A 25,858-nucleotide genomic window follows, 5' to 3' on the forward strand; every position below is an offset into this window, starting at 1 on the left:
GCCAGACGGCTGTCCTGCAAAACAGGTGTTTTTCGGACGAGGTGTTTGGACTAAGTAACGCGTGATTTGGCGAATGTGGTATGTCCGAGAAATTGAAGAACGGTTGCCATGGTCCGAGTTAATTTTTGGAATTATGTTCATCAAGTTATGTCGTGAGACGAAATACTATGAAAATAAATAAGTTGTCGACGTGTTGAGTAGACATTTATCGAAAAAGTTGCTGTGGAGATCCTTAGGGACTTCTTCGTCGTTTTGAAGAGGTCAAGAACGTGGCTTTCTTTAATAAGGACCCCCGTCAAACAAGGTCTTGAACAAGGTTAGGGATCCGGGGTTGCATATCTAAAAACTTAAAACGTAACGAGGGGTGAGGCTCAACAAAATATGGTCCTTCGAACCGGATCGTAAGCATTCGATCGCATAAAGCATTCCACTGGACAGATGCAACTTCAGCAAGTTTTATGCGTTAGCCACTTGAAATGCTTTCTGACTTATTATGACCCGGTTCGAATGACCATGTTTTGTTGAGCTTCACCCCTGAAGACGGGAAGTGAACTAGGATGGATTATCTTTGAGTTGGTAAAAGTTGAGTGGACTTAGGACTTTTCCTTAGGGAATGCCGATGTGCTGTCTATTTTGCCTCTGATGGATGGTCATATTAAAAAAAAAACAAACCCCATTCTAAAACGTTGGAAAATATTTATTTGTAAAAGTTCTGCGATTCGTCTTTTCACTTCTTATAATATCAACATAATAGCGCGGGAAGTTCGGAATGCGCTCCGGTCTAGTTAAACGAAATAAAAACTTCCCCTACACAAAGCCGAATTTTGAATATTGATAGAGTTCACAACACTGAGAAATATAATATGCGTGGTTTTTTTGTTCTTCTATTTAGTAGTATAATCTTTGTAGTTGGCGATCAAATACGCTTTCGGAGCTTCGCTGATTTATGCTGACAAAATACAACAACGAATTTGTTTAAATAGTACTTAGTTACGGTTTCTGATTAGTAGTTAAGGTAACACTAGAAGGCTTCGATCGTTAACTGGTACGCGGCGGCCTTTTTTCTCCACCAGTGAGTTGCTCCCAAATGCTCAATCTATTGCAGGACGACAGGTTCGAACAGCTTCTTCGGCTGCAACTCGTGCCGCTAGGTGGGGCAGTTCCGCAGGTATTCCGAATCGAAGTACAACACATTGATGGTGATGTCGTCCCGGAACAGCCGAACGATGTCCTGCGGCAGCGATAGCATGTGGGACAGCTTCGAGTGTTCCACCCCGTAGTCGGTTCCCCCGAGGGCATTCCGTATGAGATGGGTGGCCGCGTTACGATCCAGCGGTTTTTTCTGGAGGCCCACCTTCCGGGTGGTCAACATTTGACTGATTTCCCCTAAGGACACATCGTGCTTTGGTAGTTTCAGCGGCTGCAGGAAGGCTTTACCGTACATGTGTTCGCCGACGAGGTAAACCGTCTGCATTGGACTCATGGCATCCCACAAGCCATCGCTCGCTAGGATCAAGAACTTGTCCCTAGGGGTCAGGATGTGATGAGTAATCTCCGGACGGGCTGTTAAATATGGCGGGGTGAGGTAGTACGGGGCAACGACATGTTCCCCGTATTGCGGCACGACCATCTGCTCCAGCTGGTCCCGGGTCCATTTGTAACGGAAATCACCGAACGCACGGAGTGGCGCCAACTGGCCCAGTAATCGCTCTCCGCGTATGACGGTATCACGCTCGTCGGCAGGATGTTCGTTCAGCAACCGCCGAACTTCACCCACGTTGTCGCTGTTGTGTTCGTGGGTCAGCTTTTTGGCGATCCATTGACCTGCAAGAAACAATAGATCAGAGAGATCTACTAAGAAATGATTCATGGTGGCAGGGGAAGTTTGATGATCAATTTATTCTTGGTTGAATGAAACCATGATATCAAACATAGTCGATGAATTCTCATCCGCAGTGCGCAGGAATTTATTGACGATCTCTGAAATCAGCACACGTCAGTTAGCGAGTGTAGAAGGGAGAAAATTTTAGAAAATAAATCATTCTAGTTTGAACTGTTCAACAGAACTGATTTTTTTTTCTTATCCAGAAGCAGGGTATGTGCCTGCGTTGGAAAAATGGAAGAAGGCTCACTAACGAGAACTAGGACTCCCAGATTGTTCAGGAAGAAATCCTGTTTCTGACCAGCAAAACAAGTAAAATTTTGTGCATGAATGGCTTGGAAAGTTGGGTCATCGAAACATTGACGACATATGAAATGGAATTCAGAAGCCCACTTACCAGTATCGGTCACAGTTCCCAACACAGCCGAACAATCCCCGGTCGAAGCGATATGCAAATGGGGACCGTCGATGTGAGCCACGACGGCCACCGCACCGCTCATCGCAACCGACATTGTTCGCAGACTCGGATTTTCGAACGCTTCCTTCGACAGATCCTGATCCAACCGCAGGAACGCATTCTCCAGCACCTGATGCATCTGAAAGCCGGCCAGCGTTGTGTTGGTCAGCTCGTTGGCAAACAAGCTGAAACTTTTTTCGTAGATGTCTTTTATTTCGCTGACAAATTCGAGCTGCAAGGAAAAGGTACCTGCTGTTAGAAATTTTGATATTTTTTCAGAATTAAGTTATTAACCTTGTCATTATGGCAGTTAATGAATGATTGACTTTGGGCCCCATTGAGCAGATGGCCTTTTAGATCGTCCGGAGGAACCAACGAAGCCGCGACATAGCGCATCAGCCGTTTGCTGATAACCTGGGAACAAGCCGGGCCCGCGTGTCCATCGAAAATGCCCACCAATAAACCTGAAGTGTGAACGCAGCTTCCCTCGCTACGGCAATCTTCGATCGGCGAGTTCGAGGCCAGCTGGTTCGAATCATAGCACTTGACCGAACCGCTCGTAAAGTCCTGAGTATGTTCGTTTGCCCGCAGGATGCAGTTCACCTATAAAAACAATTTAAAAAAAATCTTTACAAAACTTTTTTTTTTGCGAAATTTTTCGCTCGATAAACCCACTCTGGTTTGAGTTCAAGGTTGTCATATCAACAGCAGGCAGGACCCGATAAAGGTTAATTTATGAGGATTCCCTCGAGAAGAATATCGACTTACATCGTATGGTGATAGTTTCGGAGGCCCGGTTGGCGCCCGACGAACAGTGGCCTGGTGAAACGTGCGGCAACCGAGAGACCCGGTTAGCGGATGGTTCCGGAAAATCAGTAATTTCTGGGTAAAATTTGACATCTTCAATTGACTCGACTGGTGGTGGTGGTGTTATTTGGTTTACGATTTCGTAAGACGGCTGACTGGTTTTTGGGACTACTCCAGCTGAATTTGACGCTAGCTGCGGATTTTCTCCTACGCAGCACCTCTAGTTACTTATTGCACCCATTTGCCGGAGGTAAAGAACGCAGACCTCCGGTGTTTTCGTGGTCGAATTTTGCTTTCACTATTTTCACTCGACTGCGACCCGGACAACACTCGCGCACATCTGATCTCACAATTTTGCAATTTGCACTCGAAGATTTACCGGAGTGCTTCTGTCATTTGGGTAGATCCCCAGTTGGAAAATTTTACAACTTATCAGACGTTTGGCGGTTCATTCTTCAGAATGAACTAAACTGAAGGCCTGAAATCCCGGAAAAAGTAAACATTTATTAATCCTTGTCTACTGCATTGAAATTCAGGAACTAATCTATGCAATTGCAGTTGTCCTTACAAAGTTCAGCTGAAAAGTGGTCAGCAGAATGGAAATTGATTTGGAGGTCACAAACAACGCAGTTTTGAAGTTCGCAGTAACAATTGAGTGCCATGCATAATAATAAATGTAACTCAAAAAGCTATTGAAATTGAATGCTTATCCATGTCTGATAACACCAAGAGACTACACCGGGATGAATGACTGTGCTGTCAATTAAAAACCCGTGAAAAAAGATTAAAAAAAACAAGAGACTGCAGCAACGGTCAAACTCCCTTTTTGAAACCAAAACGTGAGCTCCCCTTTGATTTCAATGGCATTTTAGTACCAACACCTCAGTGTGCATGCCCCAAATGACCCGATTTTTGAAAAAGTTATGTGCTGCAGGCTTACATTGATCCTAGGCCTAGTCCAAGATCGCATGCTAAATTTGGGTCAGATCGGAACGAGCCTGAAGTTTGTATGGGATTTTGGGACATTTTGTTCGGGAAAAACATGAAAAACCAGTTTTTCATCAATAACTTCGGTTCCCTTCGGTCGATTTCTTTAGAATAAAGGTTTTCTTTAAGCCCGAAATATGACTAATATTTCTTTCGAAGACTGCAATTCGATTCGATTTAAGATAAAAAAGTTATGAGGCTTCAAAACCGGGCAAACTTTTTTAAGGGTGGTATCCATCACGGTTAATGCTGCGTCAAAATTTTCGACTGTCCCGCCCGGCTCATTAAGAATGATGAATATCACCCTTAAAAAATAGCCCAATTTTGAAGCTTAATAACTTGCAGTCTTCGGATGAAATATTTGTCATATTTCGGGCTTTAAGAAAACCTGTTTTCAGAAGAAATCGGTCGAAGGGAACGGAAGTGGTTAGAGGTCTCAATGGGTCTTTTGGAGTCACTGCGTCCAACCTTGGATCTGTTGCAGCTTCTGAAAAGAAAGAAGGAAGTGGCTCACATAACCTCAAGTTCGTGGCGTTTTTAACACGTCTGGACAGGGACGCTCTGTTCAACGACCTTCCAATAAGCTTTCCAACAGATTCCAGGTCCACAGCGTTGAAATATAAGAAAAACAAAAACCAAAACATCTTTTGTTGGGATACGGGAAAAATCAAGACATTTTTTCACACAGGGTAACGTCTTAAAAATCGGACGCCTTTGACACGCGCATCAAAACATCAAACACAACAAAAATGGCGTCTGTTTTGTTTTGAGATTTTTCTGCGTGCGGTGGGCGGAGTGTTTTGGCTGTCTGTTGGAAGTTTTTCCGAGATTTTTCCACCTAAATCGATTATTCATGTAGAAAACTGGACTCAATTCTTTGAACTTAAATTGGAAATCAAAACCTGCTGGTAATAAGAAATCGTCAACATGTCGGCGCCCCCGAAATTTGCCGGCACTGGCCTGGAAGAGGTAAACGTTCCCGGGCAAGCCTATCTCCGTGATGCGTAAGTAAAAATTCAATGTCTCATGTTTTGAGGAATAATTTAATTTTTAAATGATTTCGAAATCGACAGATTGTCCTGCTGCGATGACCCGCTCAAGGCAATTGAAAATTTCCAGCTGGAAAACGGCATTCTGCTACCATCGTTGCGACCGATGCTTCCTCTGTTGGATTTGCACGGAGTGAGGAGGTTGGATTTTCACACCTCGGTTCTGGAGGAATTGAGGGATAAGTTGATAGCTCACATCAATGAAGTGGGTGCCAAGGAAGGTCGGGAGCGGGATCGAAAGTTGAAGGAACTGCTGGTCAAGAGCTTTCCGGTGGTTCGGGTGAAAGCTCTGCGTCCGGTCGTTATGTGCATCCTGAGGAATACCGCTCACATCGATGATAAATATCTGAGGATTTTGGTGCGGGATCGGGAGCTGTATCAGGATACGGACACCGAGGTTAAGCGGCAGATTTGGCGGGACAATCAGTCCTTGTTTGGGGATGAAGTTTCGCCGTTGCTTTCCCAGTATATTCGCGAGAAGGAACACATTTTGTTTGATCATTTAAATTTGAACAATTTGTTCTTCACTCCGACGCCAAAAGTGCGTCGTCAGGGAGAAGTTGTTCAGAAGTTGGCCCACATGATAGGGAACAGCGTCAAATTGTACGACATGGTTTTGCAGTTTCTGAGAACTTTGTTCCTTCGCACCCGAAATGTCCATTACTGTACTTTGAGGGCTGAACTGCTGATGGCGCTACATGATCTGGAAGTTCAGGATATCATATCGGTCGATCCGTGCCACAAGTTTACCTGGTGTTTGGACGCTTGTATTCGTGAGAAGAATGTCGATATCAAACGGTCCCGGGAGCTTCAGGGTTTCTTGGACAACATTAAACGGGGCCAGGAACAAGTTTTGGGTGATCTTTCGATGACGTTGTGCGACCCGTACGCGATCAATTTCTTGGCAACATCTGCGATTAAAATTCTGCAGCATCTGATCAACAATGAAGGTTTGCCGCGAGATAATACTATTTTGATTCTGCTGCTGAGAATGTTGGCTCTGGGTTTGTCCGCCTGGATTATGATAGATTCGCAGGACTTTAAGGAACCGAAGCTCGATAGCCAAGTGGTGACGAAATTTCTGCCAGCGCTGATGTCCCTGATGGTGGATGACCAGGTGAGTTGAATGTCGTTAAAGGAATCTTTCCATTTAAAGGTTTTTTTTTTTATATTATAGGTCCGCAATCTGCACGCCAAACTCCCGCCGGATGAGCGCGAGAGTGCCATCACGACGATCGAACATTCCGGTCCGGCGCCAGACGCCGTCGAAGCTTACATTCAGGAAAGCTCGGTTGCTTCAATTTTAGCTATGTACTACACGTTGCACACGGCTCGCCAAAAGGATCGTGTTGGAATCCTACGTGTGATGGCCATTCTTTCGTCCTGCAAAGACGATCGAGCCTACGAGGATCCGTTCCTGCATTCGTTGATTGCTCTGACGATTCCGATGGCGGAGGAATTTTCCAACGAGGACTTCTGTACCGGACTGTTCGATGAGTTTCTGTTTGCCGGGCTGACCCGGGACAATGTTACCCGGCACATGTTGAAGCTGCTGTGGTACGTGCATCAGAAGTTGCCCCAAGGACGGCTACAGACGCTAATGAAGGCGCTCCAGCCGAATGCCCAACACCATGAGAATGTTCACAAACTGTACGAGAATCTTCAGAAGCGGGTGATGGCCGTTCATCACGAACCGGCACCGGAACCGATGGACACAGACTTTGATTCGCCGCTGAAGAGCGTTCCAACCCCGGGACCGCACTACGGTTGAGTATTTTTGAAGATTACAGACGAATAGGATTTTTTCTTAGGATAAGCACTGAATGGAAACAAAATAAACCTAGTTTTTAAACGTGTAAATGTATATTGATTGCCACGCCGTAACGTTATCATGAAAATGTTGTTGTATCCGAAGAATCAATCCCAATATTTGATGGTACCATCCCAGCCAGCCGTCACCACTTTGCTGGCCTCGTGCGGATGCCACAGGGTGGCGATACAGACGTTGTCGTGCGCTTGCCACTTTTTGTACAGCTTGGTCGTCTTCCAGTCCCAGATGTAGCATTTGCCGTCGCCGTCGCCGGAAACCAGATAGCTGGAAACGAAACAAAGAATGTTAAATCGAAACATTAATGATGAATTGTGCGCACTTACCTCATATCCGGCGAAAAGGACAAGTTACAGGCATACCCGGAAACCATATGTCCGGTGAAAGACTTCTTCCGATTCATCTTGAAACGATTGATGGCCGAGAAGATGACGATCTTGTTGTCCAGACTCTGACAGGCCAACCATTTTCCGTTCGGCGACAGGGTAACGGCCGGCATGGAATGCATCGTCGGATCGGCAATATACTTCATATCGACCGGAATGTCCCATTCCCAGACCCGCAAACTCTTGTCGTCGGAGGTGGTCACAAATCGTCGATTCTCATCAACGAAAGTAATCGTATTGACCGCTCCCAAATGCCGGTCGTACTCCTGAACGATTTCTCCGCTTCGGGTGTCCCACTGAAAATGAAAATTTTCAATTTAGCAACCTTCAAAACAAATGGCTTAGCAAAACTTACACAAATAATTTTTTTGTCGGACGTCCCCGCTACGAACAGATGCTGCTTGTTATAATCCGGATGGAACTTTACGCAGAACGGTATCTTGCGGGAACTGAAGCGGGAAATAACGTCACCCGTTTCGGTGTCCCACAACTTCAGATACCGATCGTAGCCGGCAGACACGAATTTATCGCCCCGGTTGTTGAAATCTACATCCCGAACGGCTTGCCTATGACCCGAGTAGGTCCTGACGCAGCGCCGTTCGTTATAAACCTCCCAAATCTTTATCCTAGTATCCATGCTACAGGACAGCATAAGATGAGCGGATTTGGGGAACCATCGTATCGCCGAAATTCCCTTCGTATGTCCGGTCCAGGTGTGAATGTGGGCCTTTGGCAGGAAGCAGCGATCCGGAGCACTTCCTTTCCGCAAGCTGACACCCACATCGTGCGGCGGATGCAGGAACGATCGACCCTGATAATCCACGGAATCCTTTATATGTAGAATAGATTTCTCTTCTATCGGTTTGTCCTCTACAACCCGGTTGCGTCGCTGCTTCTTGGCCATCATCTCCTCTATTTCGGCTCGTTCCTGCTCGCTCGGTCGAGCGATCGTTTGCTCATCCTCGAACTTGCCCCAAGGACCCAAAAAACCTTCCACATCCTCTGGTTTGTCGTTTTTCTGGCGTTTCCGCTTGTCCCCGGAACGATTGGCTTTCGCCGATTCGAAGACGGTTTTTCCGTCGGTGTCGTAGGCAGCCTGAAAATTAAGTTTCAGTAAATTCCATAAAACAAAATTGATAGAGATAGTAACCTGTAGATGCCCAACGTAACTGGGTCCTTCCTCGACCTTCTCCACTACAGCCGAAGTCCCAGAACTACCAGCAATCGCATCAATCGAAGGATCCAGCGCGTAGCCGTAGCTGTGAAAAGTCTTGCGCTGATTCTCGAACTGGAAATCGCTTATATGCGCCGTTTCCACAAAACCCGTCAACATATTCTTCGGAGCTCGCATCTGTTCCGTCAGAAACGGATTAACCGGACCCGCAACCGGAGCAAACAGCTCCTCAAATCGCGGATTGTAGCAAAGCTCGTTTGTGGAGGGAGCCAACATCCGGGCCACCTCAACCTGCCCGGTTGGGACGACGAGCGGGGCCGCGCATACTTGGAGCGATTTAGCCATTGAGTTAGCGCTATCTGTCGGAAGTGGTTTCAAATGTGCTAGTGCATCTGGGTCCGGAGCTGGTTTCGCTTTCACTGCCTGATTGGTCGATTCTTCCTGGTCCGTATCTTCGCTGCTGCTGCCGCTGCCACTTCCTTCGCTGGCGTATGCCTGCAGTCCTAGCATGGTCTTTGATCACTTAATTTACTGGTAAATTCCGGAGTAATAACGATGCTACATCGGGAAATTAACCTGCGGAGAAAGGATTGTTTACGTTTGAAGTCGTTTTGTGGAACTCGCGCAGCGTTGCCAGTTTTTTTTAATGTCGTCAAAGGTGGAGTGAAATTTGCACGAAAATGAGGAGCTTTTTCCGTTAATCCCTCTCTACCCTTGAATATGAAGAACGCTTTAAAAAGATTTTAACACTCAGATCGTTTTGAATTTCATCTATTTACCTAGATACTATTCCCTACATGAAGGATCAATATAAATATAACATTAATATTTCGCGTTATAGAGTTTTTATTAATGACTGGTTGGAAAGATATTTATTAAGGCTGACTGTTTGCTTTTTATAAAGAGTTTTTGAATTACTTGGAAAATTTATTTTCTGTCTCCAGAACAGCGCATTTTTTCCCGAATTGAACCAAAATATATTTTTAATTATTTTTTTGATCGCTTCGCGTTGGCCCACAGCGATTCAAATTTCTCATTGAACAGACCTCACAGGAAAATCCGGAAAGGGAAAAAGCTCCGAACGACTGTCACGTGGCGCGTATTCGTTACAAACGTGTGGTTCATTTTAGAGAAGAACATCAGATTCTTAATTATCTTGTTATGTTGAAATGCCTATTAATATTTTAAATTTCAACACCCCCGTTAACTGGTATCGAATAGTTTTGTTTATTAAATTTAGGTTTTTGGGGCTGTCGAGGTTATGATTGATTTCCTTCAGGATCTATGCATCAGCTTCAGCTTTTACAATAGCTCACCCTTTCTAAAGTTCAGTATTGTAACTAGGAGCGAGGGGGTGGCTTGCGGTTATGAAAACATATGGTTCCAATCACACTTTTAAAAAATAATATAATCTTCACAAGAAAAACGTAACACGTTCGTTGTCACCAACCGTCGAACAATTGCATCAGTACCATCAGTATAGGTACGCTTTGCTCTAGATTTTGGTTTCACTTGACTGAAGTTCAAGTGAAACCAAAAACGGAAAACAGCAGAAAAACCCAGCAACTACAGCAAGCAAGCAAGCAAAATAAGCTTCTCGCTCTGCGACTGCTGGAGCCAAATCGAACTTCAGCCAGCTGCTTGCTGCGTTTTCACAAAAAAGCTTTTGCTCGAGCCTGGCTCCGGTTAGTTCCCGTTTGACGTTTGAGTCGGTCGGTTCGGTTTTAGTTTTGTGTGCTGTGCTGGTTCCCGGTCCCGGGGTGTGTAATCCGTGTTTTGGGTCTTTCAGTTGATTCCTCTAGCTCTGGCTCTGGAATACAACGGGGGAAAACAAAAAAAAAAGCAACACCGTTTGCTCTCTCTTTATTTTGCTTCTGATACCTCGTTCGGACTGGAACCCCGTTTATTGTGTGCATTCTATTCCGTCCAGGGGGAAAACAGCTAGCAGAACTGCTCCCGTGGCAAATTTTTCTTATTTTTACTGTTTGTTTTTCACGCAACAAACAACACTGCTGGCCTGGGCCAATCGTTTCACGGTTATTAAAAAAGGCGAATTTTTCCATATCGACTGATGGATGAGTAGTGGATGTGGTGCTTTACCGGAATCGGATTCGAGCGGAACCGGTCGCAAAGACAGAGAGAGAGCAATCGAATCATTACCAGAATGTGTCCAAATTCTGGACAGGAAGTAGTAGGCTATTGACGTTTCCGGTTGTGTTTGCGTGTTTTTTTTTGTTTTTTACACCTGTCCTCATTAGAATGGGCGGTGCACCGTTCGTGGTCAGGCCATACGCGGACATTGTCTTCGACCGTCGCGCATAAGTGCAAGAACCTACGGGAATTATTGTTAAGCTAATTAGTGCTACGCTACTGCTGGGTTCGAGTTCCATGAAACCAACCAGAAGTCATGAGCTAGTTTCTTCCTATTCTTCCAGGTGTTAAAAACCATATTTTTTTGGAGAGTGTGGCACCTATGATAAAAATTAGACAGTGTCCAACATAGAAGGTGAAAATTCAAAGTGATCAAATTGGTGTTTGAAAAAAAGGGAAACGTTGGGTGAATGGCGTCCCAAAAGTGCGCGGAGAGAGATTATCTTGATTTACAGCTGTTTTGTACGGCATAAGTACAATACAACCCACGGATCATTCACGTATTTGATGAATCAGTCAGTCGGTAAGTGGAAGAGAAGAGAACCATTGAACGAACGGTACCTCGGTAGAGATGGTTGAAGACGAAGATGGACACGTCCGACCACTGCACTGGGAAGAACGATAAGTTTTTATGACGCAGTTGGACTTTTCATGTTCCCCTCCATTTCCATATTGTTTTGTTCCAATGATTTCAATTACAGACTAACTGTCCTTTTCTACATATGCATGTATCTTTATGGAAGTCTGTCTATTTGATTAATGTATTCAAAACTTCAAATATCTACAAAAAAAAGTTCCCTAAACCAAACCAAACTCAGTAAAACTTTATTGTTGACTTTTTTTTTCTAGATTTTCGGCGAAAATTGATCCCGAAAATCCTGAAGATATTAAAAAATCCGAGTTTCTGCTGAATAAAAAGTAATGCAAACCTTTAAAGCATTATATTTTCGCTTCAAATTAAGTTAGTTAACTGGTTAACCTACAACTCGTAAATTTCACGTTATTTTTAAGTTGTCAAATTTCTATGTACTTTTACTCATAGCTTTCACGTGAAGAATTTTTTGAGTGTTGGAATTTATCTATACGATTCAGGATATATGTACCTTTAAACTTCCGTGTTTTTGTTCGAATCAAATTTTTCGAATCTCTTAACATTTTTAAAGTTCGGAACGAGGAGCTGCTCTCATTATCAATATCCTAAATTTAATTAACGACAGATTTACTGATTATATTTTAACGTAAAAGTGTAATTTTCTGTGAATTTAATTAAAAAACAAGTTGTGACTGTCGTAACCTTTCCTCGTTTTCACACTGGTTTCACTTCACCCGCCTTTTTTTGCGGATGACAGAAAAACTAACCATTCGCGATAAAATTCGTTAATAGACTGATCTTTGATATCCTGCTTTCTCTCTTTCTATTTTTCTCTGTCTTTCCAATGATGCGATGTTTTTCCTTTACATGGGAGAGAATTAACTCGCCATTCTCTCATTTCTTATTGTCTCAACACACATGGTAGTTGAGGAGCCAATACTGAAAATATCGATAGCCTACAATTTTTTTAAACATAATGTAATTTCCGAGTAAACCTTATCTCGGATTATAAGTTATAATATTTGCTAGTACTCTTATTCTCTACATTGCCCCTTTCCTCTACTCTTGACACTCTTTAAACAATAGTGCCCTTGTTGAGTTATACAAAATAGTTAATTGAACATCGTTAGTATCTCCTCAAAATGCGTGAAAATTGTATCCGATTGTAGAACGATATTTCATATGCTATGTATTTATTCTATTCTACACTTCTAAACTTATTAAATTACGTTAAATCATCATTTTTTTTTTCATTATCTTTTATGCTTTATCATGAAATGTTAAATTTTAATTTGATCGATTTTTTTTTTGCGTGTATATTTCACTTAATGTATCTTGCGTTCAATCTTGAACGCCTTTACAGTAGAGGCCAGATCGATTTTTGCTTGTATGCAATTTTTTTTTTTGTTTTTTGCCAAGACTTTGACAAGAAATGTCAACAAATTTATTTGACAACCAGAGACACATCCTTGAAGAATAGTCCAAGCACAAGTGACTCCTGCGAATTTGAAGATATCCATAAACTCCCGGCATCCTACACAAGATCCTGATTATGGTGGACAGCAAACGCTATCACTCATCGGAATCGGAACGTAGGTCAAGCCCTAATGTTCCTGAAGCGCACTGGCGAAAGACGACGAAGGGGTCCGAAATGCAACCTGTATTCCGGATATTCTCAAAGCAAATCGCCAATATTCCAGCTTTATTTGTACCTATTCGATCTCAAGTGAGCATATTACCTATCTAATTGAGAGTATATTAGCTTTGTATACACTTGTTTTGCGAGTTCTATCTATTTCAAAAGATTCCAAAGAGGTTTTTTTTTTAAGTGGTTTTATGAATTGCCGAAAATCTTTTTTTTTTTTTTTTAATTTACTTCCAAATCTAATTCAGTTTCCTCTCATTTCGTCAGAATTAATGCTATTATCAGTACTATAACTAGTCTTCTCAACAAGTAATAGCATTTGGCTTGTAGCTTGTAACAGTTCATTCTGGCTGAGTTGTTTCAATATAAATTCGTATTTTCTTCTTGGAAAATATAAACCTAGGTATGCATTGTTATAATATGATATTAGAGCTTAAATATCTAGAGCTTGAATTTTCGTAAAGCATAGTTAAAATTTCTTTTTACAAAATTTGGATGAGTAAGTTCACTTTTTCTATGTTTACAATGTCAGAAAATTGTGAACCAATCTTTTTTATTTTCGTCGAATTTAGCCTGAAATATATTAAGTTATTTGCAATTTTCACCCTTGAATAAAATTAGTGTGAGTTTAATGTTTTCAAATCAATGTATTTTTTCTGAAACATTCGTTTACAAGTATTTTCTGTCTCACTAAGTCAAATTAATATTTAATAAAATATAAGTTACAGTCAATTCAAGTTCAACTTTGGTATGTTATGATGGTGTGTCGTTACAACAATTTCATTCTTGTTACCGTAAACTCTTGTCGAGAATGCTCGACTACGCCTCGTTTTTACATTCACCTGTCCAACCCAGATTACTAGCTACTCGAGCCATTATAAATTCCATTTATAGCTTCAAGTGACGTTAGCCATACGAACTTCTTCCTATAACCTCTTTCATGTAACTTTCTTCTGTTTTGCATTGCTTGATCAACATGTAATTCGAATAACCCATAAATAACCGGAAGAGAGTCACCCTTCTATTATTGATAAAGACGTTCACTTCAGGCAACTGGTCGCTTTATTGGCGACTGGTCGGTTTACAAATTGGATGTCCAGAAAAATTAATCTGTTAAATGCGATGAACATCACAAACCAAACAGCATTGAAGATTGATTAGTTTTGAAAAATATCACTAGTAGAAATCTGTAAGCAGAGATTATTTACTCATTGCTTGATAACACTTTTCTAATGTGTGTCTTCCATTGCTGATTCTCAAGGATCACTAAACGATATGTCATAGCAGAACCACCGTAATCGAAAGAAAATACCTATTAACCAGTGCGAGAAATTTGTGGGTAGACTTATTTAATCTGTTCAACCATTATCATTCGTGCTTAACGTTTTAATCCAGAAAATTCCGTAGTGCACTTAGTATTGATTTGTGATTATTTTGTTTGTCAATTCTGTTTTACTACTTTTCAGGTTTCGCTTTTTCCCATTAATACCATGGATTAACCTAACAAATACCTATTGAAGTTATGTTCGTCTCTCATAACAGCATTTCAGCTTGAATGAACGACTTGTTTATAGTCCTACTATTAATCGAAGAAGGTACAATCCCTGATTGCCCTTCGGATACTGGCAATTGCTTGTTCTAATAAACTAAGGCTCCGTGAATAATTTGAAATAATCCTTCAAGCAACGAGCTCAATGACGATATAATTGAACCGTTCTCATTCTCCATCGGATGGAGTGTTGCTTTTGCTGATCGTTCTTGGCGTTGATCGTTCTTGCTGATACTGTGAACGGCCTTAAACTTATGTTGAACTTATATTAAAATGTAGCATAAGTCTCCTTCATGAATCATTGGAAAATTTCATCAGATATTACAGGTTTTGATCTTATTATAAATTAATCATTCCATTTTGTTTCGTTCAGTTGTCCCAGCCCCGAATTTTGACTTCATACTACAAACACCCATGAATAATTAAGATTTCTATTCAAATATTTAAACAAACAAAACAACACTTTAGATCGTTATTTTGATTGAGTGTATATTCCGGAATACAACTTTTGACTACAGAAACTATTTCTCATTTTGTTTTAACTTCTCGTGCATGTTTAGATTTTTATAACAAAATAAAAAAATAATTTTTCAACCGTTGTTTGTTCAAGTTTGTGTTCGTTCTATAAAATTACAGATTTCATCTTTAGCCGTTTGAACTGCTTATTATTGGACATCACACAGAGCTTCGATTCTTGTTGAGGATTCTGTTGACATGTAATAATCAAGTTTTCAAACTGTACTAAAAATTAAGCTTTCAGACTCGTAGTCAGTTTTAGCTTTCTAAGCATGATTAATTTTCGAGCATGGTATTCTATTTTTTTTATTCAAAGTTTAGTCTTAATGTTTTAATACAGATTTTCACTCTGGATCTAGGTTGTAATTTTAGATTCTTTAATTATCTTAATTCGTTGTTAGGCTTGTTTTCGAGAAAAACGCTTGAATTTTGATCCACAATTAGTGCATTGACCCGACATAATTTCCAGTGTTATATAGTGATACATGTGCTGACATTCGAGCTTCATACGTATTCAATATCAAGCGAGCGTATGATCAATTGAGAATACTTCGGAATATACATTTTTTTTTGAAAATTCATGAGTGCGTCACCTCATGATGAACCGGAACCGACTCACTAATTATGATTCCAACAGTCGTCACCACAGTTTTTCGGAAATTCTCAGGACATGTCGTTTTTTTTTTTAATAACATCATTCAGAAAAACCGGTAACGGGTCGCTTTTATTTTCATCGAAGTGACACTCAGATTCGCCGGGACCGGGTCGCTATAATCATGATTCTATCAGCGTCACCTCAGATTTTCTTTAATCGCCGGAACCATTTCGCCTTCTTTTTTTGAAGCGTCCCCTCGGGTTCGTCGGAACCAGGGAACTTATTTATTTATTTTTTTTTTTTTATCCACAGCGTCACCTCGGGTTCACCGGAACCGGGTCGCTATAATTAGGATTCCATCGAGCGTCACCTCGGGTTCTCGAAAATCATCGGAACCGGGTCGCATTTGCTTCATCAAAGCGTCACCTCGGGTTCGCCGGAACCGGGTCGCTATAATTATAATTCCTTTAAGCGTCACCTCGGGTTCTCGGAAATGACCGGAACCGGGTCGCATTTTTCCATAAAGCGTCACCTCGGGTTCGCCGGAACCGGGTCGCTATGATAATGATTTCATTGAGCGTCACCTCGGGTTCTAGGAAATTACCGGAACCGGGTCGCATTTTTTTTTCTCAAAGCGTCACCTCGGGTTCGTCGGAACCGGGTCGCATTTTTTCATCGAAGCGTCACCTCGGGTTCGCCAGAACCGGGTCGCTAAATTATTGATTTCATCAAGCGTCACCTCGGGTTCTCGGAAAATACCGGAACCGGGTCGCATTTTTTTCAAAGCGTCACCTCGAGTTCGTCGGAACCGGGTCGCTATAATTGTGTTTCTTTTAAGCGTCACCTCGGGTTCTTGGAAATTACCGGAACCGGGTCGCATTGTTTTTTATTATTATTTAGGCGTTACCTCTAATTCTCGGGGTAAACCGGAACCAGGTCGCTATTTCATTTTTTTTTGCGAAATATCAAATAAATAATATCTTACCGACTGCGCCATTTGTCGTAACCTTTCCTCGTTTTCACACTGGTTTCACTTCACCCGCCTTTTTTTGCGGATGACAGAAAAACTAACCATTCGCGATAAAATTCGTTAATAGACTGATCTTTGATATCCTGCTTTCTCTCTTTCTATTTTTCTCTGTCTTTCCAATGATGCGATGTTTTTCCTTTACATGGGAGAGAATTAACTCGCCATTCTCTCATTTCTTATTGTCTCAACACACATGGTAGTTGAGGAGCCAATACTGAAAATATCGATAGCCTACAATTTTTTTAAACATAATGTAATTTCCGAGTAAACCTTATCTCGGATTATAAGTTATAATATTTGCTAGTACTCTTATTCTCTACAGTGACAAATACCTTTAAACTTTTTCATGCAACCTTAATGTAAATAATTTTTGGAGTGATAAAATTTGCTTTCTTCGATCTAGGTTGCCTAAAACTCATTGTTTTTATTCGAACCAAATTTTTCAAATCTCAAACATTTTAAGGTAATCAGAACTAGAAGCTCTAATTTTAAAGATCCTAAAACCAGGGGCGGGATTATGGAACTCGAAACAATCGAGTTTCGTTCGATTCGACCGACTTTGGTATTACCGATCTTGAACGAGCTCGATTCGAATGGAACGTTTCGAGATGATCTATTACCCGGTTTACTCGAAATCTAGTATGTTAAAATTTAGAACTCGAAACGAGTATCTCGAATCGAATAGGATTCATAATTTCACCCCAGATTTACGATACATTTGGGGAATACATTTTTTGAAGCAATATCAACACATTGAGGACTGCGAAGCCGTTAAACAACAAAATTCGGAACACTATCTGTATCTCAGAAACCACTGGAAAAAACTAAAAATTTAGAACTTTTGATTTACTGGTAGTGTGTGTTAAATTTTATAGAATAAAGTTTCATTATTTTAGATTCATAACGTTTGAGTTATGCTTCTTAGTGTAGCATTCAAGCGGCAACCGAAAAAACGATGCACCTCGTCTCGTATTTGGTCCGCAATGTGTTAACACAAATTTCTTTCTGAGAAATTCATTAAAAAAAGTTGTTTGCGAATTAAAATTTACATAGATTTCACGTTATTTTTACAGTGGCGAATAACTATACGCTTTTTCACGAGACCTTCATGTGAAGAATTTTTTGAGTGTCAATATTTTTTTGTAAATTCTTTATTTGAAACGGCTTATAGAGTGTCAAAATTTGTCCGTCTCCGAAAAACTTGGTACTAGTTTTTTTTAAACTACGTTGCATACCTTGATGGATTTTTCAAAACTTTATTCAAATGCTTATTTCAATAAATATCGCACTTATTCCCAAGATGATATTAGAAGAAGTAATTTTCGACTTTTTTGTTGAGTTTTTATTTTGTGCAGCTATTATTAAAAAAAAGGTATTAAAAATATTTTTTTTCCCCAACAACCGTTTACAAATTCAAAACCATTTTAAAACCAAATCCATAATATTCATCTTTTTTTACTACTCACACCCATATATAATTTTTTGATTCTGAATCAAAATTACTTAATTAAGATTAATCACCGTGAACTTTTGTTTGAAATTAATTTTTACGGCCTTATCGCTGAATATTATGTTATCATAGTGAAAACATTTCAAGATTTTAAAATTATAGATGGATAGAAGAAGATTAGAAGAAAGTTACAGGTGTTAAAAATAAACAAAATTTAAGTATGTGGTGAAAATGCTTCCTAAAATTTTTTATTCGCTTATTTTCAACACCTGTAATTTCCTTCTAATCTTCTGCTATCCATCTATAGTTTTCAAATCTCGAAATGTTCTCACTATGAGAACATAACATTCATCAATAAGGTCGTAAAAATAAACTAAAAAAAAGGATCAAAATTACAGATGTTAAAAGTATTTTGCGTAGAGGTAGAGGTAAAAGATTATGCTGAACTATTCTGGAGATGAAATTCAGAAAAGGTCGAATTCGTATGACTAAAATGTGCGTTTGCTCCACAGCACAGTGGTAAAAAATGCGAAAAACGTGATCGTTGCTTATAACTTTCTAAGGTCACGTTTACGCTTATTGGTGTTTTCGGAGAAGTTTGACTGACAAATCAGTTCTATAATAAAAAAAAATCAGTTCTATAATAAAAAAAAATATTATTTTTCTGATGAATCCCCCTACAAGTGAGATAAAATTTCTAACTTCATTGTTATAGCCTTTAGCTTTTTGATGTCTTGGACAAACTTGTTTAAAATCCAATTTTCTACAACTTTGTCTCAGATGCCAAGTTTATAAAATAATCATTCTCAGAGATATCGGCCAAATAAAAAACTTAACCTCTAAAAATCAGTTTTTTAATAAAAACTTTTTTCAGTTAATTTTAAAATTAATAATATGTTGCACAAAGTCGTTTGTCTTACTAAAATACACCACTTTGTTGAATATTTCAAGTTTGTAAAATGTGATACTGCAAAGCTATGTTAAAAAGATTACCGAAAATAGGGCTTTTTCACGCCTAACTTTATAAACACTGGGCAACATCGGGCAGCCCGCTTTAGATGCAAAATGAAGTCAAAGATTTCGTCTTCAAGAATTAGGTACAACCGTCTGTATTCACTTGTATCCAAGCGAGATACATCAATTTTACTTTTCCATGTTTGCATTAAAAACAACGATTTCTATGAAAGCACATACAGCGCATTCTACTAGGTACGTGTGTTTTCTTCTAGCTTTTCCCTGCGCGATGTCAGAAGCAAAAGTTTGGAATCGCATTTGTTTTATTAGCATCTCCAGCTTGTAGAGAATATCTATTTCTATTGAACACACAATAGCCTGATGCTTATAATACAAATGCTCTTCCAAACCTTTGCTTTCAAAGACTTTTTGAATTTTCAGAAGAGCATTTATAGAGCCAAACAACAGACACCAAAGAGTCTTAGGAGAGTCTCAGAAGAGTCTTAAATCATGTCTCTAAAGAGTTTGAAGATAGTTTGAGAACAACTTCAAAAGATTCAAAAGAAAGTCAAGGAAAGCTTCAAAGAATGAGCTTAACACGTTCGTCGCCACGCTCATTTTGGTAGTTTTGCTAGCCGGGCCCAAAGAAATTTTCAGAGAGAGAATGCAAAGAGGGAGAACTCCCATATTTGAAACGTGTGGCGAAGCTGAGCGGTAAACTCAAGTAAGAGGGCGTCACACGCTTTTTGATGTGACGGGGCCCCCAGGAAATACACCCGTCACCCGAATATGGGTGCCGTGGCGACGAACGTGTTAAATGAGTTTCAATCTTCTCTGGGAAAGTCCTTAAAGAGTCTCAAAAATACCTGAAAGAGTTTCAAAACAGTCTTATAAGTGTCTCGAAAATACCCTAAGGTGTCTCAAGAATCCTAAAAGATCTGTAAAAGAGTCTCAGAAGAGTTTAAAAACAGCCTCACAACAGTCAGAAAAATCTCGAAACAATCTTAAAAAAAAAAATTAAAAGAGTCTTTTAACTGTTCTTTAGAGTCTCAAGAAAGTTTGAAAATTGCTTAATAACAAGTATAAAAGTGTGAAAAAGAAACTCAAAAGAGTCTTAAAAAGGGGTTCTAGAGTAAGCCTGCCAGATTGGCCGTATTTATCCCGGTTTGCTCGGACAGTCCAGTCCGGTTACTTAGCCCGGATTTCATTGAAAAATCCCGGATATGGCGCTTTTTATTCACCTTATTTGCCAAATCGAACCAAAAAAAAAACAAATGTTTTGTTTTTTTTTATTTACGAAACGAAATTTTCTGAGCAAGTTTTATAAAAATAATTATGAAAGGTTCTATGGAAGCCTAAAATATAAAAAAAAACTGCTGTTAAAATCTGCTGTTAAGTTTTGATAGAAATTTTTTTTTCAAGTTTTTTTTGTCTCGATTTTTGTTGAGTAATTCCTGGATTTCGATCAAATTTGACTGGATATTGTCCGGATTTATCCAAGTTTTAAGATAAAATAACTCGGTTGTGCCGGCCCGAATACGTGTTGACAAATTTCTGGCAACCTTACTCTATGCCTCGAGCCTCGAAATTCCCACAAAGAGTCTCAACATGTGTTACATATAAGTTTTACTTTACGTTAGTCATGATACTTTCGATACGATATGAGCGAATGGCAACATTATTTTTGATAAAACCCATCCCTTAACTAAATTACATTAAGCGTACAACATAAACCGATTGCATCCCTGATCGGAAAAAATTCGAACACAAACCAGCACGGTTTGACAGAATTCGAGCAGAAGTCGGCAAATTCCTACAGGGACGAAAAAAGAAAAAATCCCGTCTGACAGATCCAGTTCCGGGAGAAAATTGAGAAGTGTCGGACGGAAAAATTTGTGACAGCGTGCTGGCTGTCGGAAAAAAAAGCGTGTGCGCCGAGTTTCGGGCATAAATAGCCCTCGAGTGTGACAAAAAGAAGCTCTCGAACCGCAACAGAGCGACAGCATCAGAAAAAGCGGATCCACATCGCAGGAGCACACCGCAGATTTTATATTCCGATTTCGAGGTCCACCAACGGCCGAGCAAGGTCAACGCCGATCCGATAGGAGAATCCAAAAAGTAACCCTCCGCCACGCCCGGAACGATTGCCATCGGGGAAAATCCCATGCAAAAAGGGGTCTACAAAGGCCCCTTTTTTTCTTTATACCCCAGTGCATTTCATCACTACACGTCACATCCGGCGATTGACTTCCGGCGGAGAGAACCTCCGAAGGAAAAACATCGGCAGATAGGCCAAGGTGGTGGCCAAGATTAGCTACCAGCAGAAACGACGGTGGAATCGTCCACAGGGCGAATTGGCAGCTTCTCAGCAGGCAGTTGGCTATTCCAGTGGCAGCACAAGGGGGGCCACAAGCCACACATCATTCTCACCAGTTTCGTCTCCACTGCACCAGCAATTGCAACATTAATTAGCAATCCAGTTTGGGATTGTTCCGGTGCTTTAGCAGCACAATTTAAGGCGGTTTCGGCAGGAAAATCGCCACCTGCGGCGCCAGCTTCACGTTTTCGATCCCATCGTCGATCGAATCAATTGGGACATCGGTCCCCGAGGTGCTCGCAATCCGCTGCGTCCGCAGCAGCATCGGTCGAGGTGATTGGTGTCGTCGGTTTAAAGCAGCTCCAGCAGGAATTTTCTCACCACATCAGCATCCACTGTGCCTTTTCGGTTCGACCATCATTTCGTGGCTCATGTGCTACCGGTCGGTTACTACGTCAGCAGGATTTTCCATGCCGCACTGTCAGCTGTGGCATCCGTGGCCTGGTCGGCCGCACAAATTCAACGGAAGCGTAAACCGCGCTCACTCAACAGGTCAGCTAGCAGCAACGACGGTGGTGCCCAGACGCATCAGCTCCAGCAGCACAAGCTGCTTTCCAGTTTGCATCACAGCATCAGCATTTGCGTTGGCCGGCGAACGTCAACAGAGGCGCAGGCTGCTATCCATCAGTGGCATTGGCCACTTGGGCAAAACGAAGACGACAGCAGATCCGAAACCAACACCGAAGGCGGCGAAGAAAAATTTGCTCACATCAGGGCAGAGGATGAAGCCGAACCGTGGCCACACAGTGCGCTGCAGCGCCTTCATGGAGGATGCCGTAAGTGACAATTGATATCTGATCGCAATATGTAATAGGGAAATGTGGGGTAAAATGTTGCCTAAATTATAAATCAAACTAAAATTTAAAGTTTTGAGAATCATTTATTCGTAGCTTTGCCTACGGTAAGTCGACTTCCCATAACACATGTCCTAAAAAGTTTAATAGACTTGTTTTATATACCTTTAATCATTGGGATCAACATGTGATCCGTTGATTTGTTACCAAATAAATAAATAAATAAATAATTTTAGACCAATTTAAAGGGCGAACACGAAATTATTGCGACACCGAAAATGTCATGCCAAATGGTAAAAAATGTATGCCCTGTAGAATGTATCGCAATAATTTCGTCTTCGCCCTTTAATATTTTCATGAAGTATTAGATGCAGGACTATGGAAGCCTAGAATCGGTACTGTTGTAACTGGCTGTAATCAATTGGTTCCTCTAACTTGGCCAAAGTTGTTAGATAGCTCCTTTTTCGTAAAGAATGAAGATGAAATTAATAAGAGAAATTTATCAAGTTCACAACTTACATGTAACTGTATCCCATCTAGCAACAAATTAAATATAGGTTTATTTATTTTTGAGATCGCATTTTTGTAGTTATATTCATATTCTGTTTTATTATACGTTCCATATACATTATAGAAAGATCGTTTAAAAGTTGACAAAAAAACAGCATTTTCATACCTACCAAAGTGGAGGCAATATACATACATAAATTTTGTTTCTCTCGTAAGCGACGAAAACTACACCAATTGGACGTTATCCGACTCTTTATTCGTACCTACCGGAAACATTCAAAAGAGCGCAAGATTTTGCTCTTATAGCCTTCAAATCGCTGCCAACGTCCGACAATATTTTACAGATCTCTCATTGCTCAATATTACTCAATTCCTATATGATTTTTAGCCATCTGGATGCATTGCTGGTTGCAGAGAGAACATGACGATGATTTTCTCACTTGTAGTCAGAGATGCCAACTGTTTTTCGAAAAGGTCTGGAAGATTTTGAAAAAAATGTCTGGAAATGTGTGGAACTATCTGGATGACGAACTTTTTTTTGGTCGCCAGATCGCTATACTACACAGATGCGCATTCCTCGTGTAATATTCATACATTCTATTCACCACTATCAATCATAGAAACATTGTGGGTAATAGCGGCGCACATTTTTTGCTAAACTTCCTGTTTTACATACAACTTTGTAGCATTCATCACTTTCCAATATAAATCTTATCATTTCCTGCCATTTCATCTCAACAAATTTTAATTTTCACTGTTTTGTAAATCATTTCTTGTCCAAACTTCAAAGTCTGGAAACGTCTGGAAGAAATGATAAAAGTTTGGGAACTTAAAAAATGTCTGACGAAAGTCCAAAAAGTCTGGAAGATCCAGACCAAATCTGGAAGGTTGACATCACTGCGTGTAGTCCGGGCGGAAGCAAAATCATTTCAAAATTTACAAATATGGCGGACTTTCTATCATATCCGATTTAAACTGACTTCAGACGACATTTTATACGATTTTTTCACTATGCAGTAGAAATTGCGATTCGCAACACCATTGTAAACGACTTAAGTTATCATTTCTTATACTATTCCATGTTTGCAGGGTGCGCCCTTTCAAGAATGAGGTCCTCAAACATTGATTCGTAACTTTTCAACAGGGCAACAGATCTGTTCATCTGTGGGTTTTTATTCAATTCTGTGTAAATTGTTTTATTTGACAAGGTGTTTAATCTTATCAACAAACATCTACGTGGAATTTTAACTTATTTACTCACTCAGCTCCATTTTTTAATAAAATTACTCTTGAATAGCGCGTTGTTAAATTACTGTTATGGTTTTATTATTCCATAGTTTATAAGATAATTAGTTTATGGAAAATCTGGCTCAAGGCACGCTTTATTTTCATTGTCTGTTGGATCTCTTACGAGTTTACCTTAAAATCATTTGTTCTATTCGATTTTCTTAAACAGATCCAACTCCAAGTCTAAATTGTGTTCCACTGTGGAGTAGATTAGGCATCAGCCTAAATAACATTTTATTTGGTTTGAATAAAACAAAAGAATATTTTTTAGATTATTGTTATAATTTTTTTAAATAATGTTTAGAAAGATTTATGAATTAAAATCATGTAATATTTTATTTCAATATATTTTTCTGAATTTAAAAATTAAAGTTTCATTGAATTTGACCAGGTTTAAATTTATTAGTTTTTAAAACTTTAACACAGTAAAAATATCTGTAAATTCTTGTTCTATCAAAGCTTAGCTTAGCTTAGCTTAGCTTAGCTTAGCTTAGCTTGATTAACCACTCACATCCACCTTAAACCGTAAAACCCGAAGTGCATGGTTGTAGAAAATGTATGCATTGCTTGTTCGAAAAACATATTATGATAACAATCACTTCGAGGTCCACGATCGCTGGCGTGGCTCAGTAGAACAAGTTCCACATTGCCAATGGTTGCTACTCCGTGATTGACCGAGGCCATCAATTTTGATCAGAGGTCAAATGAATGATGCTTGGGATTAGCAGCTCATTCACACTGCTCAAAACTGATGCTCTCTCTTTTAACGTCAATAACGGCGCCGGCCACGTCCTAGTAGTCAATAGATAGATTGGAAGAAAGAGAAAAGGATGAAAGATCTATTTTGTGCTTTAGGACCGAGGTCACCTCTGCATCCTAGCAAAATAATTTTGGTTGGGATAGGGGTTAAAGGAATTGGTTAGGAGACACTTTTGACTAGTGTTGCGATGAACAATAAATATTATTTTCCTGACTCATTAAGTTTCTATAGAAGCAGGCATGAGTATGTTAGGTTAAATGGTGATAAAAAAAAATTAGCGACTATTACCAAGTGTAAACATAAATTTGTAAAAATATTTCTTTTATATAGTGGCATAATCCAATGGCATATCAAGTTGACGGTTAACCGATTTTTTATTTGAGCGCTGACTATGAAAACCCTAATTTGAATTGCAACAAGTAAAACGATGATGAATGAACATGAAAATTCGATCATTCATAATAACAGACTGATAATCTCTGTTTTGGGTAGAATGTTTAGGTATAAAAACTTTTAATAATGAAGACGTTCTTTATCTACCTAATAAATGAACTCTATCCATAGCGCCAGTGATATAAACATCAACAAAGATACAATAATGGAATTAATAAATAATATTTAAACAACTTTGTTATATAAATGAATTAATTCTTCTGTCTATCATTTAAAATTTAATTCCAAAAACAACTCTCATCAATCTAGTCGAAAAAAACAGCTTCTAAATCTAGAAAAAAAATGTTTACATAGCTTTTCTAGCTTTCATAATGCCAGTTAACGAAATAAAAAAAACCATGAAAATTTAAAAAAAAATAATAATATCGCTATTGTACAATAAAGCCTAAAAATGAGCTTAATTCTTTTTAAAATCTCATTGGATATTTCATCAAAATAGATGCATGTATGTATGTTATTCGGAAAGAATAAGATTTGAATTTAGAATTCATTGCATCACTAAAAAGAAAGTTCGATTTTCGTGTCAGAATTCCTTCATTTGGCGGAAGTTCGAAGCCGAAAGCATTATAACACTACCTTCATTTATAAACATTATTAGCAAGAAATTTTAAATGATTTTTTCTTT

General features: G+C 39.8%; 4 protein-coding genes across 10 annotated transcripts in view; 2 read left to right on the forward strand and 2 right to left on the reverse strand.

Moving 5' to 3' along the window:
- Positions 1-676: 676 nt before the first annotated feature.
- On the reverse strand, positions 677-3,528 carry LOC129755130 (pyruvate dehydrogenase [acetyl-transferring]-phosphatase 1, mitochondrial). Its single transcript, XM_055751471.1, has 4 exons — positions 3,108-3,528; positions 2,634-2,942; positions 2,280-2,571; positions 677-1,824 (listed from the first exon to the last, which is right to left on the reverse strand). The coding sequence occupies exons 1-4, from the start codon at positions 3,237-3,239 to the stop codon at positions 1,148-1,150; spliced, it is 1,410 nt and encodes a 469-aa protein (XP_055607446.1). The 5' UTR covers positions 3,240-3,528; the 3' UTR covers positions 677-1,147.
- Positions 3,529-4,875: 1,347 nt separating this feature from the next.
- Positions 4,876-7,042, forward strand: LOC129749828 (negative elongation factor B). The gene is made up of 3 exons (XM_055744925.1): positions 4,876-5,137; positions 5,207-6,299; positions 6,360-7,042. The coding sequence occupies exons 1-3, from the start codon at positions 5,061-5,063 to the stop codon at positions 6,951-6,953; spliced, it is 1,764 nt and encodes a 587-aa protein (XP_055600900.1). The 5' UTR covers positions 4,876-5,060; the 3' UTR covers positions 6,954-7,042.
- LOC129749820 (pre-mRNA-processing factor 17) lies at positions 7,024-9,173 on the reverse strand. The gene is made up of 4 exons (XM_055744913.1): positions 8,547-9,173; positions 7,752-8,492; positions 7,337-7,692; positions 7,024-7,277 (listed from the first exon to the last, which is right to left on the reverse strand). The coding sequence occupies exons 1-4, from the start codon at positions 9,078-9,080 to the stop codon at positions 7,100-7,102; spliced, it is 1,809 nt and encodes a 602-aa protein (XP_055600888.1). The 5' UTR covers positions 9,081-9,173; the 3' UTR covers positions 7,024-7,099.
- Positions 9,174-10,204: 1,031 nt separating this feature from the next.
- Positions 10,205-25,858, forward strand: part of LOC129741261 (myosin heavy chain 95F) — a 98,218-nt gene continuing 82,564 nt past the window's right edge. For 4 of the 7 annotated variants that reach the window (XM_055732978.1, XM_055733017.1, XM_055733009.1 and 1 more), the window contains exons 1-2: positions 10,205-10,330; positions 11,006-11,240. The gene's annotated coding sequence lies outside the window, so the exon portion shown is untranslated. Of the gene's footprint in view, positions 10,331-10,814; positions 11,245-25,858 lie in introns of those variants that run through there. The other 3 variants (XM_055732995.1, XM_055733002.1, XM_055732986.1) reach the window with 2 other exon arrangements.

This window comes from Uranotaenia lowii, chromosome 1, assembly GCF_029784155.1.
Source record: "Uranotaenia lowii strain MFRU-FL chromosome 1, ASM2978415v1, whole genome shotgun sequence".
NCBI classification, from domain to species: Eukaryota; Metazoa; Arthropoda; class Insecta; order Diptera; family Culicidae; genus Uranotaenia; species Uranotaenia lowii.